This window comes from Centruroides vittatus, unplaced genomic scaffold, assembly GCF_030686945.1.
Source record: "Centruroides vittatus isolate TY-2023 unplaced genomic scaffold, ASM3068694v2 contig_1450, whole genome shotgun sequence".
Lineage (NCBI taxonomy): Eukaryota > Metazoa > Arthropoda > Arachnida > Scorpiones > Buthidae > Centruroides > Centruroides vittatus.
The window spans coordinates 37,210-53,497 of record NW_027120902.1 but is presented as its reverse complement, the minus strand read 5'-3'; the positions used below and the strand labels follow the sequence as shown (position 1 = coordinate 53,497).

Sequence of the window (16,288 nt, the reverse complement as noted above, 5' to 3'; positions counted from 1 at the left end):
AAATATTTGCACTAAAGTAAACCTTTGGAAAATGCGCATTACAAGAAGACCAGGCATATTAAACTGCTGATAAGTAATTGTCAATAACACAGATAATATGGTAAACAAGTTATGTAAATAGCATAAAAAATATCAAATTGTTTGCCTATTTTAATCATAAATTGGTGTTTTACAGTTACATAAATGTAGATACTCTAAGCTCATTTTTAACATTAGAAAAAGGATCTGTAAAAGTCGTGAAACATTAATATTTGGTTAGGCGTCAGTTTTTGTTTTATCAATTGAAATATTCTGTTGGGTATGTTTTGAACACAAGACTTCGTGAGGTCTTCACACCCATCTCTTCCTAAGCTTGCACAATCGCGTGTTCAACTGATGTAAAAGAATAGTTATCTGCGTATACTTTTCTCACAAGAATTTCCCACAGGTTTTACATCGGATTGAGGTCTGGTGAGCATGCTAAGCTAAAACTTCAATATTGTTATTCTGAAACCACTGGCATATACTGCAACGAGAATAAATGTTTGCATTATTTTGCTAAAATGTAAAGAGGACGTTGTTGAAGAAATGACAGATGATCGGCAAGCATCGATTAATAATCTGAGTCACTCTATTCTTGATCCAAAAAAAAGCTAAAGATAATTTTCTTGCAGCACTAAATGTCCTCAAACCATCACACTATTAACTTTGTCCGGATGGATTGAATGGATGTTGGCATGATTTAAGAAAATACCTTGATAACATTTCTGGCGATTGGACAGGACGAAAAGTGAAGACAATTTAATCTTTTTTTTTACTTCTATATCCTTAATGTTTTAATTTATTGTTTTTATAATATCTATTTGGACCTTGTTTATAACATTACGACGGTTATTTTTTTCAACATCCACTACGCATGAAAAAAATAAAAAAATGGAAGCATGTGAGACAAGGACAAGGTGCACGCATAGTAAATGGTATATTTCCTCACCATGTAGCTTTGTTCCAAGCTATTTTAGACATTTGCTACTGTGCAGTAAACACATAAACATGGCGCCGCCAATCCAGTCTCCCGCCAACTGTATGTGAAGTACGCGTGGTTCGAATTCGATTTCTACAGGCTGAAGGGCTAAATGGAGGTGAAATTCATCGAAGGATGTGTAATGTGTATGGTGAGAACTTCATGAGCTACGGATTTGTGCGTGAATATTGTGGAAATTCAAACAAGGATGTGACAACGTTGAGGGGATGAGGGCAGTCAAGGGAAGAAGTGTGTGATGACCGATGACTTGGTGGACAAAGTGGATCAATTGGTGCGAGAAAGGCGACGGTTCACGATTTATGAGCTCAGTGAGGAGTTTCCTCAAATTTCAAGGTCCACGCTGTATACCGCTGACTGAGAGTGTTAAAGGTTGGCTGAATGGCCAAGCGGAGACGTTCTTAAACATGAGTATACAGAAGCTGGTGTCACGGTATGATGTCTGCCTGAATCGACAAGGCAATTATATGGAAAAATAGGCCAAGACTAACTATCTTATATAAATAAAGTGGTTTTGTTCTTCATTCTTGTGTTTTTATTCTGGGTCGGTGGAGGATGGAAAAAAATAACTTTCGTAAATATCTAATTATCCTGGTGTAGTTTCTTATTAGCAAAGAGAGGAAGTCTTAGTCAAAAGGTAAAACAAAATGTCTTTATTTTCACCTGAAAAGGGTGAAAATAAAGTTATTGATCAACCAAATCCAGCGAAGATTTTCTGCACTCCAGTAATGACTATTATGAAATGCCCACTCGTTCAAGGACATTACGTGGTTGTAAAATCTAGCGTCATCCTGAAAATTTTGCAAGGTCCACATGATGCAAAACAGTTTTGTAGATAATGTAATTGCTTCTAGAAAACTGCTTTATTATGACATTAAAGTATATCCAGTGAAATGAGAATAATTTTTACGACATACTTTACCAAAATAAATGAAAAAGTATCTAAAAAATGTGTAGGGTGCAGTAGGCCGTGGGCCGCATAAAAATATTAAGTGGGCCGCAGTGCGGGCCGCGGACCGCGGATTGGACATCCCTGGCTTAAGCGATAGTAACGTCACCTATGAGGAAACCGATAGTGCCATCTTGTGTCTCCTTGATGTGAAATATTTTTTTTCTATATAATTTCGGTAACTAATTAAAATGGATATTCTGTATGCGGATTTTTGATTATTTGAAAACGTCCTTTCAATACTTAAAAGACACCAAATAATAATATACACCCAAAAATTTCGATTGGCACGTGAGAAAATTTTGCATCATAGATTTGACTATTTTGACACGTACTGTACACGTACACTTATAAAGGTTGCTCACCTCTGTTCCAAACTAATCTAAAAAATGTAGGCTATAGATAACAAGTATAAAATGTTAACATAACTTATAGTGTAACCAGATCTGACATAAGGGGGAGTGGGCTCAAGTTAAAATTTAGTATGAATCACTACACGCTTTAATGAATGAAACACTTTGATTCATTACTTGGGTAAGGAATTATAACAAACATATAAGTTACTAAGTCAGTAGCTGAGTCTACAATTAAATTATTTTTCCTATATTCAGCAGTTTTATTAACTTTTTCATTAAGGGAGAACTCTGGGCTCTGAGCTCCTCCCTGGTTAAGCCAGCGAATAGAAACAATCGCATTATACGAGGGCTATTTTTTTAATAAGGTCCGTTTGTGAATGAGAGTGAGAATAATGCGCAATCACGGCAGTATGCATGCGCTTCTGCACCGAGCAAGCTTGACGCATGTTTTGACGCCATTTGTAGCCATATAGTCTGTCTGTATGCTGAGCTGTAAAAGTTTAAAATGTTTAAGAAAATTGAGTCTCCCGCCGACTGTGAGATACGATCTCTTATTCGATTCTTGAGTGCAAGAAATTTGGCAGCAGCGGAAATTCACCGTCAGATTTGTGAAGTTTACGATGATAATGCTATGAGTGACAGTAAAGTTCGAAAATGGGTAAGAATGTTCAAGGATGGGCGAGTTAATGTGCATGATGAGCCACGCCCTGGCCGACCTTTTCTGATTTCTGAAGATTTGGTTCGTGATGTGGATAACAAAATTCGAGAGGACCGACGATTCACGATTTCACGATTATCAATTGAATTTCCACAGATTTCAACATCAGTTTTGTATACCATTGTTTTCGGAGAAACTGAATTATCGAAAATTGTGTTTTCGGTCGGTTCCAAGACTGCTTTCTGACGATCACAAAACAGAAAGATTGGACAGTGCTTTATCGTTTTGACTCGATACGATTATCCACACAGTCCAGACCTTGCACCCAGTGATTTTCACTTGTTTCGATACTTAAAGGAGTTCCTTGGTGGTCAACGGTTCAACGACGAAGAAGAAGTGAAAACTGCAGTCGTGGATTGGGCTTCTTCACAGGCGGCAGATTTCTTTGAAGTCGGAATTCAAAAAATTGTTGAGCGGTATGACAAATGTTTAAACAAAATGGAAATTATGTAGAAAAGTAGATAAAAGTATGTAGTATATGGAAAAAAATATATTTTAATGATATTTACAGTATTTTTCTTCTTATTAAAAAACGGACCTTATTTAAAAAATAGCCTTCGTAATAATTTAGAATCATTAAGTTTAGGCCTAAAACTTAATGGCTCTTATTGTTTTAATTTAAGAATTTTTTAATGATTTTTCCATTTTCTTTTGATATATATATTTTTAAATGTATAATTAAAACGAATAAAATATTAATTTCTCTTTCCAGGAAACTTATTATAGATGCCGGTATTTCATTTATTGTAATGTAATGACTGTACAGTACGGTACTTTTAAATTTAACATTAATTATCATATTTTATTCTTAAAAGTGTGATGTATCATAATTTTTGTTAAAAATAATGCACAGTCAAGCATTTCAATAGATTTTATTTATAATAAATCATTTATAATTTCACCTAATCATTTATACTAAATCATCAAAATACTGTTTACGAAAAGTAGACAAATGTAAAATTTAAACTAGCAAACGAGAAACAAAATTAACGTTTCAAAATATAAAACAATATTTTAAAAATTCTTTTATACTATGAATTATTGAGATTTGCGTTAATCACTGGTTTAAGAATTAATAATGAGAATTATGATTAGATTTAATTTTTAACGCAATGAATAAACTATATGACTAGTTTAAATATTTCATTTATAATTGGCGAGTCTGAGCAGTAATGGAGGAGACTAGCTTGGTTGAAGATTGAGGAACAATATACTGAATCAAACTATTCATTACGAGCTTCTAAGCAGCGGTTTCCACCTTTTCCAGTCCAGGTCCGGTCCTTTTATTTCCTTCATAAAAGTGAAAATTTCTCGTATCCCTAAACCTTTATAAATTGAAAATGAGCGTTGAACAATTTTCAAGAGTTGGTCCGTAGTCATATTTAATGTTGGCCGAGCGGCTAGGATGACGGCTTCTGGGAGGACGATTCCGGATCCCTCAGAGGCCGGCACCTTAGACGATTGGCCAGAGGTAAAAAACCCCAGGAATTTTCGATGATGGTCCGTATAGATATGTCGAGCCCCGTCCCTCACCACCCGGCTGTTCCATTGTGAGCCTGGCCAAACCCAGGGCTTGCTAAAATGAGGTCTTAGTGCCCACAGGGCGAAAAAAGTTTTAAAAAAAATAATGTACTACGGAATTTAGTTATAGAAAATTTCGAATCGCCTAAATATTCTTTTAAATTTAAAAAAACATTGCTGATTTAAAATTACATTTGACAACTATTACAGATTTTTTCGAGTGTCTCCCGGGGTACGTGTACCCCAGGTTAGAAATCGATAGCCTGAATTGAATTCTATGATTTCTCACTACAGCAGAAAGCTATACTCGTACGTAGCAAATGGTAGATTCCAGAATGATGAAATATCAACAATACGGAAAGTAAAGTTTTTGTAAATTTGGATAGCAGCATTTTAAAATAATTTTATTGCATGCATGCGATTAGGATTCGTTTTCTTAGAATTTTATTCCCTCGATCTTCATTATATCATAATAATTTTACAGATTATTAGTTTAATTTGTAAAATAGTAAAATTTAAGCTTTGTTAAGATCTCAAAGTGTTTTGCTGATTGAAAAATTTTATTATTTAAGTCAAGCATTCAAGCATTAATACTGTAGTAATTAAAGAAAGTAAAAGTAGGGGAAGTGTGGCTCGGGAAGTATGATAAACTACCTATGATAAAATATAAAATTTGCTATTCAATAATAGATTACATCAAAAGCTTCAAGGGTATGCAATCAATATGTTCTCACAAGATTCCGCACTTTATAGAGGTCACGCTCGGTTAATGCCCTGCTCTTGGTATCTTTTTTAAAAAGGCCTCGTATTTATATTTTGCATTAAGCTCCGCAAAATATGGAGCCGGTTCTGATTACAGTTATTATAATACTCACTTATCTGTAAAAAATAATTTCGAATAAATACAAAGAAATAAAGTCAAATTTTCAACTAAATTCTATTTTAATTTTTATAATACAGTAATTTATCATTAGTTATATAATATAATTAGCTGTTACCCGCGAGACTTCGCCCGCGCGGATTTTGCAAGCAAACACCATTTATATTTAGTAATTCAACAACTATAGTAATCTATATATATAATCGAGACGAATTGATAATAATAATCAGAGCAGAGCCCAAACGGTTAGGAGTTGAAAGTTGAAATTTGGTACACAGTTAGGGTGCGCACATGTGTACGGTCTCAAGCCATACTTGTAAACGCACGTCGTAAAGAGCAAAATAAAAAATCTTCATAGTGAACAACGTAAATTGACAGAACAGTTTATACACCAGCTTACAGTTTATACACTTTACATAGCCAATTTGACTTCGAATATTTCACTCGTCAGCCACTAGATCGAATTTCAAAATTCCGATTAAGTTAAATCACGACATCGGCTTTGCCGAGTTATAAGTTATATAATCTCTTCAGTAATATTGACTGATGTCATAATTGAAATAATGAAGGAATTAAAGAGAAATATTTAATTTTGAAAGTAAATAAATATTAAGTTAAATAGAATGTTTGATATTTTTAAGTTAGGAATTTCAAAATCTCGCTGCAAGATATTATGAATATCAATTTTACTTATCTCTTCTAAAGGTCTTTAACATTTGTATAATAATAATCAGATGATAAGAATATTTTTAAAATAATATTTTCCTATTTGATAACAGAGTTACTAAATTCTCAAAAATTCATGAATGTTTATTATATTCCAAAATTTCGATTATAATTATTAAAACTTTTACGCATGGAATAGAACAATTCACTATCAAATGTTGAAAACAAATGTTGAAATGATAGTGTATTTTCTAGATACTAATTTATTCCTATAACTGCACAAGTGAATTGATAGTAAAATGTTAACTTGCAAAATTGAACTAGCAAATTTTAATCGAAAAAGTCATTTTCGTGTAAAGATCATTGTTACACTATCTTAGCGTTTACATATTGACAGAAACCTAAATTTTTTTTTTTTTTAGTTTGTCCAATTGTTACTTTTGTTTTGGATACAATTTCAGGTAAAAGAAACACGAGGAAATGATGGTAATAGTCCCAATGAATGGATACATTTCTTATATAAAATGCTATAAGAGAGGGTTCATTATGAAGGAAGAATTTTCGGTTTTACAGAATTGGGGCATTTGGCAGTGGTGGTATGCAAATTTGGTTCACTACACTATACATTGTTGGAAAAAGAAGAAGCGGGTCTAGTGGGTGCCCCACGAATTGACCGACCGTCAGATGCGCGTACAGAGAAGTACGTTATTTAATAGAGAAATTATAATTTTTTACAGTTGACAATTAATAATCGAAAATATTTTCTTGATGCACAATAACTTAAAATGTTGCCAAACGTTACTAGAAACATCTGGCGTTTAAATCTAAAAATCGACAATTTTGATCGCATTCCCGACTTGAGGACTTGAGGTGCCTTTTCATAGATTGCATCGCATATATATATATACGTGGAGTACGACTAAGAATAAGTTTATCCAAAATCGAATTTCGAAACGCCATTGAGTCACTTTAGAACTATACATAAGAGTACGATTTAATTACGATATTTCCTCGTACAAAAATATAGGCACTGCGTAATGCGATAATGCTTTATTATGAGAATTTTGTTTATATTTCTGAAAATTATGATATGAAGGATCATGAAATAAATGCCGTAAAAATGAAACCTATTTTTGATTCAATGATTTTTGTAAGATGAGTATTTTTTCGAGTTATTTCAGTGGACCACCCTACATATATATATATACATATGTTACAGTAAAAACCCGTTTTGTCTAGTTAAAACTAGAATTTACTGCTGTACATGTTTTGATTTTAGATAAAACTAGTTTTAACTTTTAACATAGTTAAAACTAATTTTAGCTACATAAATATGTTTGGGGGAAATAAATAACGTGATGATTGGGATTAAAACATTTGTAGTTATTTAACTAGACAAAATGGCTTAGTAAAAACTGTTTCGACCAAGGTCATTCAGCTAACACGTTCCTATAGTGTATGATGAATTTCGTATCGCTTTAACCCTTTTCCCCCGACATCTTGTTTACGTTTATTTTGCGATCCCTCCTAAGGCAATATAGGTCAGTCAGGCGATATTATTTTAAAAGTTCACCAAAAATCAAATTTTTATTATATCTATATGAAAAAAATCACTTACATTTATTAATATCTTTAGTTTTAAATACGATATTTTTCAATGCATTTTACTGGAAAAATTTATAAGAAAAGAAAAATAATATATATCAGAACTGACACATAAACTTGATAATTTGTAACATTTTGTGAAAATTAACATTGTCTAGTTACATAGTTGTTTGCTAGCACTGAGCCAGAAAGACGTAGAATATTGTTTTGTACAATTCGATATAACACTTATGCATGTATGTTTATTCGTTGTGAAATTATCGCACATTATATCAAACATTTGTTTGATATCAAAATTTTATACTGCTATCAACTAATATAATGAATTATTATACTTTATTCACTTCATATCGAACGACATTATATCTGTTGCTAATAAATTTTAGAAAAATCGATATTTACCAAAGTAACGATGAATCGGTACCCTCGAAGTTTTGCTTAAAAAGCCAGGGTACCGATCCGTATTCTGATTCGTCGCCCTCAAGGACAATATTTATGTAGCTAAAATTAGTTTTAACTGATGTTAAAAGTTAAAATTAGTTTTATCTAAAATCAAAATATGTACAGCAGTAAATTCTAGTTTTAACTAGACAAAACGGGTTTTTACTGTAACATATGTATATATATATATGTAGGGTGGTCCACTGAAATAACTCGAAAAAATACTCATCTTACAAAAATCATTGAATCAAAAATAGGTTTCATTTTTACGGCATTTATTTCATGATCCTTCATATAATCATAATTTTCAGAAATATAAACAAAATTCTCATAATAAAGCATTATCGCATTACGCGGTGCCTATATTTTTGTACGAGGAAATATCGTAATTAAATCGTAAACTCTTATGTATAGTTCTAAAGTGACTCAATGGCATTTCGTAATTCGATTTTGGATAAACTTATTCTTCGTACTCCACTTGCAACGATCCTGAACATTGCCGATTTTCTTCAAAACTTTACGTAACGTTACTTCGGAAATGATTGGCAAATCAGAATGGCTAATTACATCGTTCAGTAGTTTGTTAAACGTTGGTAACTCTTTTAGGGAATAGTTTTATGGAATTTAAGGAACATATTACACGAACAAAATTTAGATTATTCTATCAATGGGCTAATAAAGACAAGAATAAATTATAACGAAACACTTGAATAAAATAGAATGAAGAAAAAAATTAATGTAAAAGACAGATAGGTCAAAATATAGGCTATTTAACTAGCAAGTAAGCGAGTAAAAAAATAAAAACAAATATTAAGATTATTTCGTACTTCTAACCCTTCTATTATATTATAATATAATATTTAATTTATATAACTATAAAAGTAAGGGTTTAACACACCAAGTGAACAATATAAAACATTTAAAAATTTCTTTAAATTGTGTGCAGTAGAGGAAGAATAAATTACTAATTTAAAATGTCTTAGATGGGTCACTCAGTGTGATAAACCCTTGTGTAAGATAACCTTTGTAGTTATAAAACCAAATACTATAATATAACAAATATTAAAACAAAAACCATAGAGTTTGGTTATTTCAGGCTACCATTGCCACGTTTATCGCGATACAAAATGGGTGGGATGATACAAAATGGCACAATTTCATTGGTCAAGTAGACAGCAATTGAAAATAGGATATATTAAATTTTTAAGATCTCGTATTTTTTTCTAATGTTAGCTTCAACAAACTGTTTCATTCACAGCCGAATATCAAATGGTAATTTATCGACGAATCAAATTTCGCGAAAAATAGAGCAAATATTTAAAGTCGGCACCCTAAGAAACCAATTAAAACATATTTTGTGCTGCCCGGTAATATGCAATTTTCATATTCGAATGCCATCATACCGCTGGATCCTATAGAAAGGAGCTGTTCCAGAAGGCGGTTGAAGTTAATTCGACCAAAAGTAATCGTTGACCTCCTCCCGGAAACGAGGATGGTCAACAACTACTCATTAATACTAGTCTACTATTAACATTTGAAAAGTGATCCATGTTGGATGGGTTGTGATGGCCCCACATGTGATGGAAGTTGTTAACCTTAACGTCCGAAAGACTTGATATAAGACTTGTTTAAATAAATAAAAAAAATCCCGTAAAAATGCAAGAATAATTGCTTTTATATAATCCCATAAAAATACAGGTTGAAAAAGTAAAGCTCAGCAAAAACATCTAAGTAAAGGAAAGTTTTGAAAATTGTGGCATAAGAATAGTGGAATCAGATTTGACAGTAAGACTCAACATGTAAATAAAGTGCACATTACGCAGACTACAACTACAGGAAATTTCGGATGAAGCAATCTCACCGTGATAATAAATAGAGAAAATAAACATCGGTACAGAAAAAGACTTCGAGCTTTATGCCTTAAAATCGTTGCACGTACATTAATTTCGGTTGAATGTTAAAACATCTCAAGCAGTATTATGAACGAAGTTTGGAACAAACTTCGTTCATAATGGGTTTATAAGTTACTAAGAGATGAAATTAGGGGAGGGGCAGGGTGTCCAGTTTCGTGTTAAAGTATGTCTACGTGAATATCGCGTTTATAGAAAAATTATTAGAATTGATTTGGTTTATTTGATCACGGCAACGCAACACGTAAGCGATCTCTGAAGAAGAATGCATCTCGGAAAGACTTATGTAAAGCTGTCTCCTATTTAGTTGTTACTAACGTAAACAAAACCCACGAAAACAGCACGTGGCCAGTCTGTTGGCCACGCGCGAACCCACCACCGACTACCAGTGTTCGGTGGTTTTATCCATTCGGTTAATGGAGGGTATTGGACTGTATTTTGAAAAACTTGTAGATCTATAAATTCACTGTCGTCTGTCTTCTGTCTGTCCGTAATTTCGAGAACGGAGTTAGATGAATGCCGAGACCAGATACGGAAAGATTAGGAGCAGGAGGCCCCAATTAACTTTATCCGAACTTCCGATGCAGACCGAAAGTAGCGTTATTTCAATTCAAAAATTTTGCCCTGAACGGAGTTAGATACATAACCGGCACGACTCTATTGCTAACAGGAAAAGTATGATGTACAGGGGAAAAGCACTACACGCAGGTATGTGCTATATGCTATCTGTTGCAGTAATGGCGTAATAGCGCGTATATTTTGTACTATATCATAGTTGCAGTAATTAAGTAAAAATAACATATATATATATATTTATTTATTTAAAATTATATCCCTTTCTGTAAGAATTATATTTACCTTATTAGTTTCTTAAATTTTTTGCCAACAGATCGCGCTACATGTAAAGCTAGAAAATCGAATATCAACCGAAATTAATTGATATGTAGAAATCCATCAATATTTTGGTGTGAGATGTACGACATAATCTAAGTTAGAAGTGAATGAACGTAACTTCGGAGTTTCCTAGCAATTGGTCGAACGGCCTAGGCGTGCATAGTGAACAAACAAACAAACGAACAAACATTCTCATTTATATAAATAGATTATCAAATTCCATTTTTTAAAATTAATATTTTGATTTTGAATTCCGTCTTTAAATTTCAAAAGTGGGAAAATGTTAAATCTAGTAACACACGTTCTTGATTTGAATAAACAGGAGGTTGCACAATTGAATTCGAATTAACAGGAAATTCGAATTAACGAGAATCTACTGTATATTCAATAGTAACAAATAAAAAAACCTCGAGATTCTTTATGCAATACATTATTCAATTTATACGAAAAATGAAATTATTTGTAATAAAATAAATAATTATAAATATAAGAGAAAGCAATTTTATTTATAAAACTTTTATTTTTAGTTTTTATACTGAATAATACAACTGTTTTTTCTTTTGAACCATATAATATAATGTCAGATATAATACAGTAAGCAATAGTCTGTGTAACTTAGCCCAACTACAGCGACAAGTAAAGACAAGATAATACAGCAATTAATCCTGTTAAAAGTATAATTAAATTCTTGTAAATGAAGAGTTTTGAGATACTCAAACTTCTAAACAGACAATCTTTGACTTATGAATAAAAATATGCTTATTAAGAAATATTTTCGTTGCTAACTTTGTTAACAATTTTCAATAGCATAATACTATTTAAATATATAAAAATAATAATATGTAATTATATAATAATTAAAGCTTAAAAATAATAATAATAATTTATATTTGTAAATGCCAATTAAATGCGTACTAATGGCCGAGTAGATAAAATCACTGAATGTCGTGGGTTAGCGCCTCACCAAAGGCTGGACACGTGGAGCTTTCTGGATTTATTTTATGTGTTTAATACCTAAATGGGAACTAGTTTTCTATATTGAAAGTTCTTTCGAGAACATTTCGAAAGGACTTTCAATATAGGACCCCCTTGGCAGATCGCCTAGGTGTTTCGTTGTCTTATTATTAAATAATACAACACAACACAGCATAAAAATCAGCATATAATACAGCTTGAAAGTAAAGATAAACTGCTAATTTTCTATTGCAAAACAGAGCATGACATAGTAGAGATCTAATACTTGTTGTATCCGTCCGCTATTTGGCGGTTTTTGGTCTTGCCGTGAGGTTGGGAGGTGATCACTGGTGGAACTACACCTTCGTCCTGGCTGGTTGAGAACCCTCCCAGTCTTGACTCTCTGTCCTGCTATGGTCAGTCTGAGCTCCGCTCCTGGCCATAGTAGCGTTTTTGGTGTCTGGGGTAACTCCCACACACCTCCTAATTGCCAATCCAGCAAGTGCTGGAGGCTTTCTGTCCCCGGCTCGAACCGGGAGTTTTCGTTTGGCTTCGGCCACTCTCTTCTAACAGGTATGTTACGCCTGTTGGTGCAGTGGTGCTGCATTAGACGCTGAGTCCTAATGTAGCATCGGGGGAGGATGTCCCTTTTTCCGATCGGAACTGGGCTCCTACACTTTCGCACCCCCCCTAAAATTCATGAGCCTGTATAGTATTGTACTTTAATTTAAGATTGATAATTTGAACTTTTTTCCAGTCACATACGTTTTTAAAGGTGACATTTGTTGAAGAATTTTGAAATTTACCACAATGTCCCATATTATTTTTTTTGTCGATAATTTTATGTTACAACAGAAATCTGACACGGTTTTAAATATTGCATTATTACTGTTTTTTAATTATTATATTTTAGAAAGTTTTTAAATTACAAATAAGCCTTCAAGTGACTATTCATTAAACTGAAAGTTCGAATAATAAATATTAATTACTCAAGTTTTGTTATCTCGTCACCCATTTGAGTCATAAATGATAAGAATCGAATTCGAAAAGAAAATGTAAATAAAACTATTGGCAAATATTTTAAAGAAATGTCATCACTGATTATTCAACATCGCTAACAATTATTTCTACCCCATATCGCCATGTTTGTTTCTTCACATTTATCGTATAGCATCTGTATCTTTGAAATACTAATTATTAAAACGAACAATGGATTCTAGGAATTTCCAAAGTGTGTACTAAATATTTGGTAAAGCGTAAGAAACTTTGTTCCTTTTAAATTAATATTTATCATTCATTGTAATATGATGTTCATACGCAATTCTTTCAAAGGGAACAAAAACTTTTGAAGCGTGTTCAACACCCTTAATTAATTCTTGTATTCAATAAAATATCCCGTTTTTCGTTGTCTTCAATTTTTTTAAAGATGGCGTGTTTTTACAGCCGAGTGAATAAAACCACTAAACAATGGTAGTCGGCACGGGTTCGCGTCTCATCAATGGGTTGGCGTCTTGAAGTTCTACGGGTTTTCTTCAAGTGTCTAACACCTAAAAAGAGGGTCAGTTTTCCATAAAAAGTCCTCACGTACAGTACCTCCCGGAGGACTTTTTATGAAAAACTGACCCATTTTACGCAGATTGTCGATCCGTTGCGTTGCCTTATACTATGAATTAAATCAAATAACAATAGTGGGTTTAGTAATAGTTAATTATTGTGAATAATGAACTAAAGAATTAGCTTTTTGTAAAAAAAATTCTTTTCGCTTTGTTGACTCTAAGAAAATATTCTTGACAAGACCACTAAGGCAGTCAAATGTCAGGGATGAAATGAGCTAGAGGCATATTCGAGTTAGCTCATCCATGGAAATTTCTGATATTTGATTCGAACTCGAACCTGAAACTTCCAAAGTGGCAAAGTTGACACTTTAGTTGCCTCGGCCATGAAGAACATTTATTTATGTTTGTTTATATACGGCAACGGATACGTGAGTATCCGTTGCCGTATATAAACAAACGTGCCGAGGGGAATGCCTCCGCGAGGACTTCCTACTGAAAACTGGTCGCCTATTTAGGTGTTACACACACGAGGAAAACCCAGAAAACTCTGTGTAGCCAGCGTTTTGGCGAGGCGTGCGACTACCAATGTTCTGTTGTTTTATCTACTCTACCACTGGTAAGCAACTATCTAGCAATCAATGAAGGTTACTTCAATTCAATTGGAATTTGATTGTCTTTTTAAACATAATTTCAGATACTTTCGCAAACTTCCATCCCAAAACTATCAATATACTTTTTGAAATGCCCTTCAACTTTTTGTAGATCCTGGCACAATGAGCCTCAGTGCTGAATGACTTCGTCTCAACTAATAGAAGTGGAAAAGTGCCAAGTGTTTAATAAATAACACGGTCTTGTGTTTGATGCTCATCATAACAATAAATTGTTTACTTGAAATATTACTTTAATTTTTAAGGTTTAATTGTATATACAATAGTGTCTATATAATTAAATCAATTAAATTAACATTTAAGGATTAGTTCATGATTAATAAAGGCCTAACTATATGCATTTCGAAAACAAATTATAGCATTAATATTTGTATCTTATATCTAATTAACAGTTAGTAAATTTAACGACTGTTTTCTTAAAATGAATTACAAATTGTTAATCGAGATACTATCATAGTAATGAAACTTATAATTCAAATTTAACGGGGTTAATAAAATTACATCATTTAAACGAAAAGTTAATTGCAGTAGATTAGATTAATGGAGTAAAACATTAGATGGGAACGTACCAAGAAAGGTTGGCTTTCTATGGGAGGTAAGCCTCTAATTTGATGTTAGACACGTGAAGAAAACATGGAAAACTCCGCGCGGCTAACTCAGATCAGGTTCGAACTCACGAACCTCTGTTCATTTGAAGATTCACGTGTAAAGACGAAAAGTAATTTTTATGAATTACTTACTATACTTACTATATATGCTACGTAATTGTTGTTTTTCATAACATCTTTTTAACTTTTTAAATTAAATTATACAAATATTATATAGCACTCGTATTATACTATATAATATTAATTATGTGATATAAAATAAAAAGTATATAAATATACCAACAAATGAATTGCAGAACTTGTATATTACAGAGCTTAAACTTTGTAGTTTATAGTTATTTGTGTGTAATAATATCTTTTCAATATTGTATATATTTTTGAAATATGTCTGTATAATATATACATTAAAATGTCTTATAAATATTCTATTTTATAATAATAATTTAAACAAAATTACGCAAAGTTATTTTGTTTTAATAACATATTTAATTTTCTCTAGTAAATTAACTAGCGAAATATAATTAATCAATTAATAAATATTTAATAATAAAAATGAAAATATATTGCAATTCTCAGATAGATAAAAACCATTCTATCTATGTGAAAAAGATAATTAAATTGAAACAATAAGGGGAGTGAATATTTTATCAATCTTCTTTTAATGAAATGCCTATTGCAAAGTAATAATTGAACTGATATTTATTAAACGTTACTTAATTATAATTTTTATATACTTAAAGAATGTTATTTTATAAAAACATTCGAATAAACTTAAAGATATTTAATATGTAATATTAAAATTTAAATATTAACTCACCAATAAAACATACGCGAAAATACACTAGCTGATTCATAGGGATTAATCTTTGGTAATGTTTCTACTTCCATGACGAACGAACACAGCTTATCAGAACCGAATGCTACTACTTAACTTCTGTCTCCCATTATTCTTAGTTATTATCTCGTTTACAGCAACGTCATACTTCCGAAATCTCGCGGGATTTATCGGATACAATTATCTAGTAGGCTGTGTTTGATATGTTAGATAATGCTGTTTTTGATTGTTACAGGTGTACAAAATATGTCTTCAATCTATGATTAGTTTAAACTTAACGAAATAATAAAAATCGCGTGAAGTAATCCACAATAATGATTGTTTATAAATTTTTGTTAGCTTACGAGTCCATAATATTTGCCTACATTTGGATAATTGCTCAAAAATGTTTGTTTATAATGATATTGATATAAATATTAAATAATTTTCAAAGATCAATCAAACATGTAAGCATTTATGTTTGTAATAAATATTAATGATCATTTTTAACAGCGTTTTATAACGTATGTAAACAATCTAGAACTCAAATTTTTTCATAGTATAAAATGTGACATTCAACATTGTTATACTGATACGTAATTATTACCGTTTGTATAGGGTTGCCAGAATTTGGGTATAAAATGCGGGACAATCTCCAAAAACCAGGGCATCTGGCAACCTTATGTTTATATGTGTTAGGCTCAAAGACCGAAATCGCTCATTGAGCGAA

At 32.1% G+C, this 16,288-nt stretch overlaps 1 protein-coding gene across 2 annotated transcripts in view; it reads right to left on the bottom strand.

The window, feature by feature from the left end:
* The window catches only part of LOC136968340 (ATP-binding cassette sub-family C member 4-like), a 60,784-nt gene extending 44,978 nt beyond the window's left edge, over window positions 1–15,806 (bottom strand). The window contains exon 1 of one of the 2 annotated variants that reach the window (XM_067262342.1): window positions 15,562–15,806. In XM_067262342.1, the coding sequence (XP_067118443.1) occupies window positions 15,562–15,632 (71 nt within the window). In that variant the 5' untranslated portion in view covers window positions 15,633–15,806. The remainder of the gene's footprint in view (window positions 1–15,561) is intronic. The other variant, XM_067262341.1, reaches the window with a different exon arrangement.
* Between the last annotated feature and the right edge of the window lie 482 nt (window positions 15,807–16,288).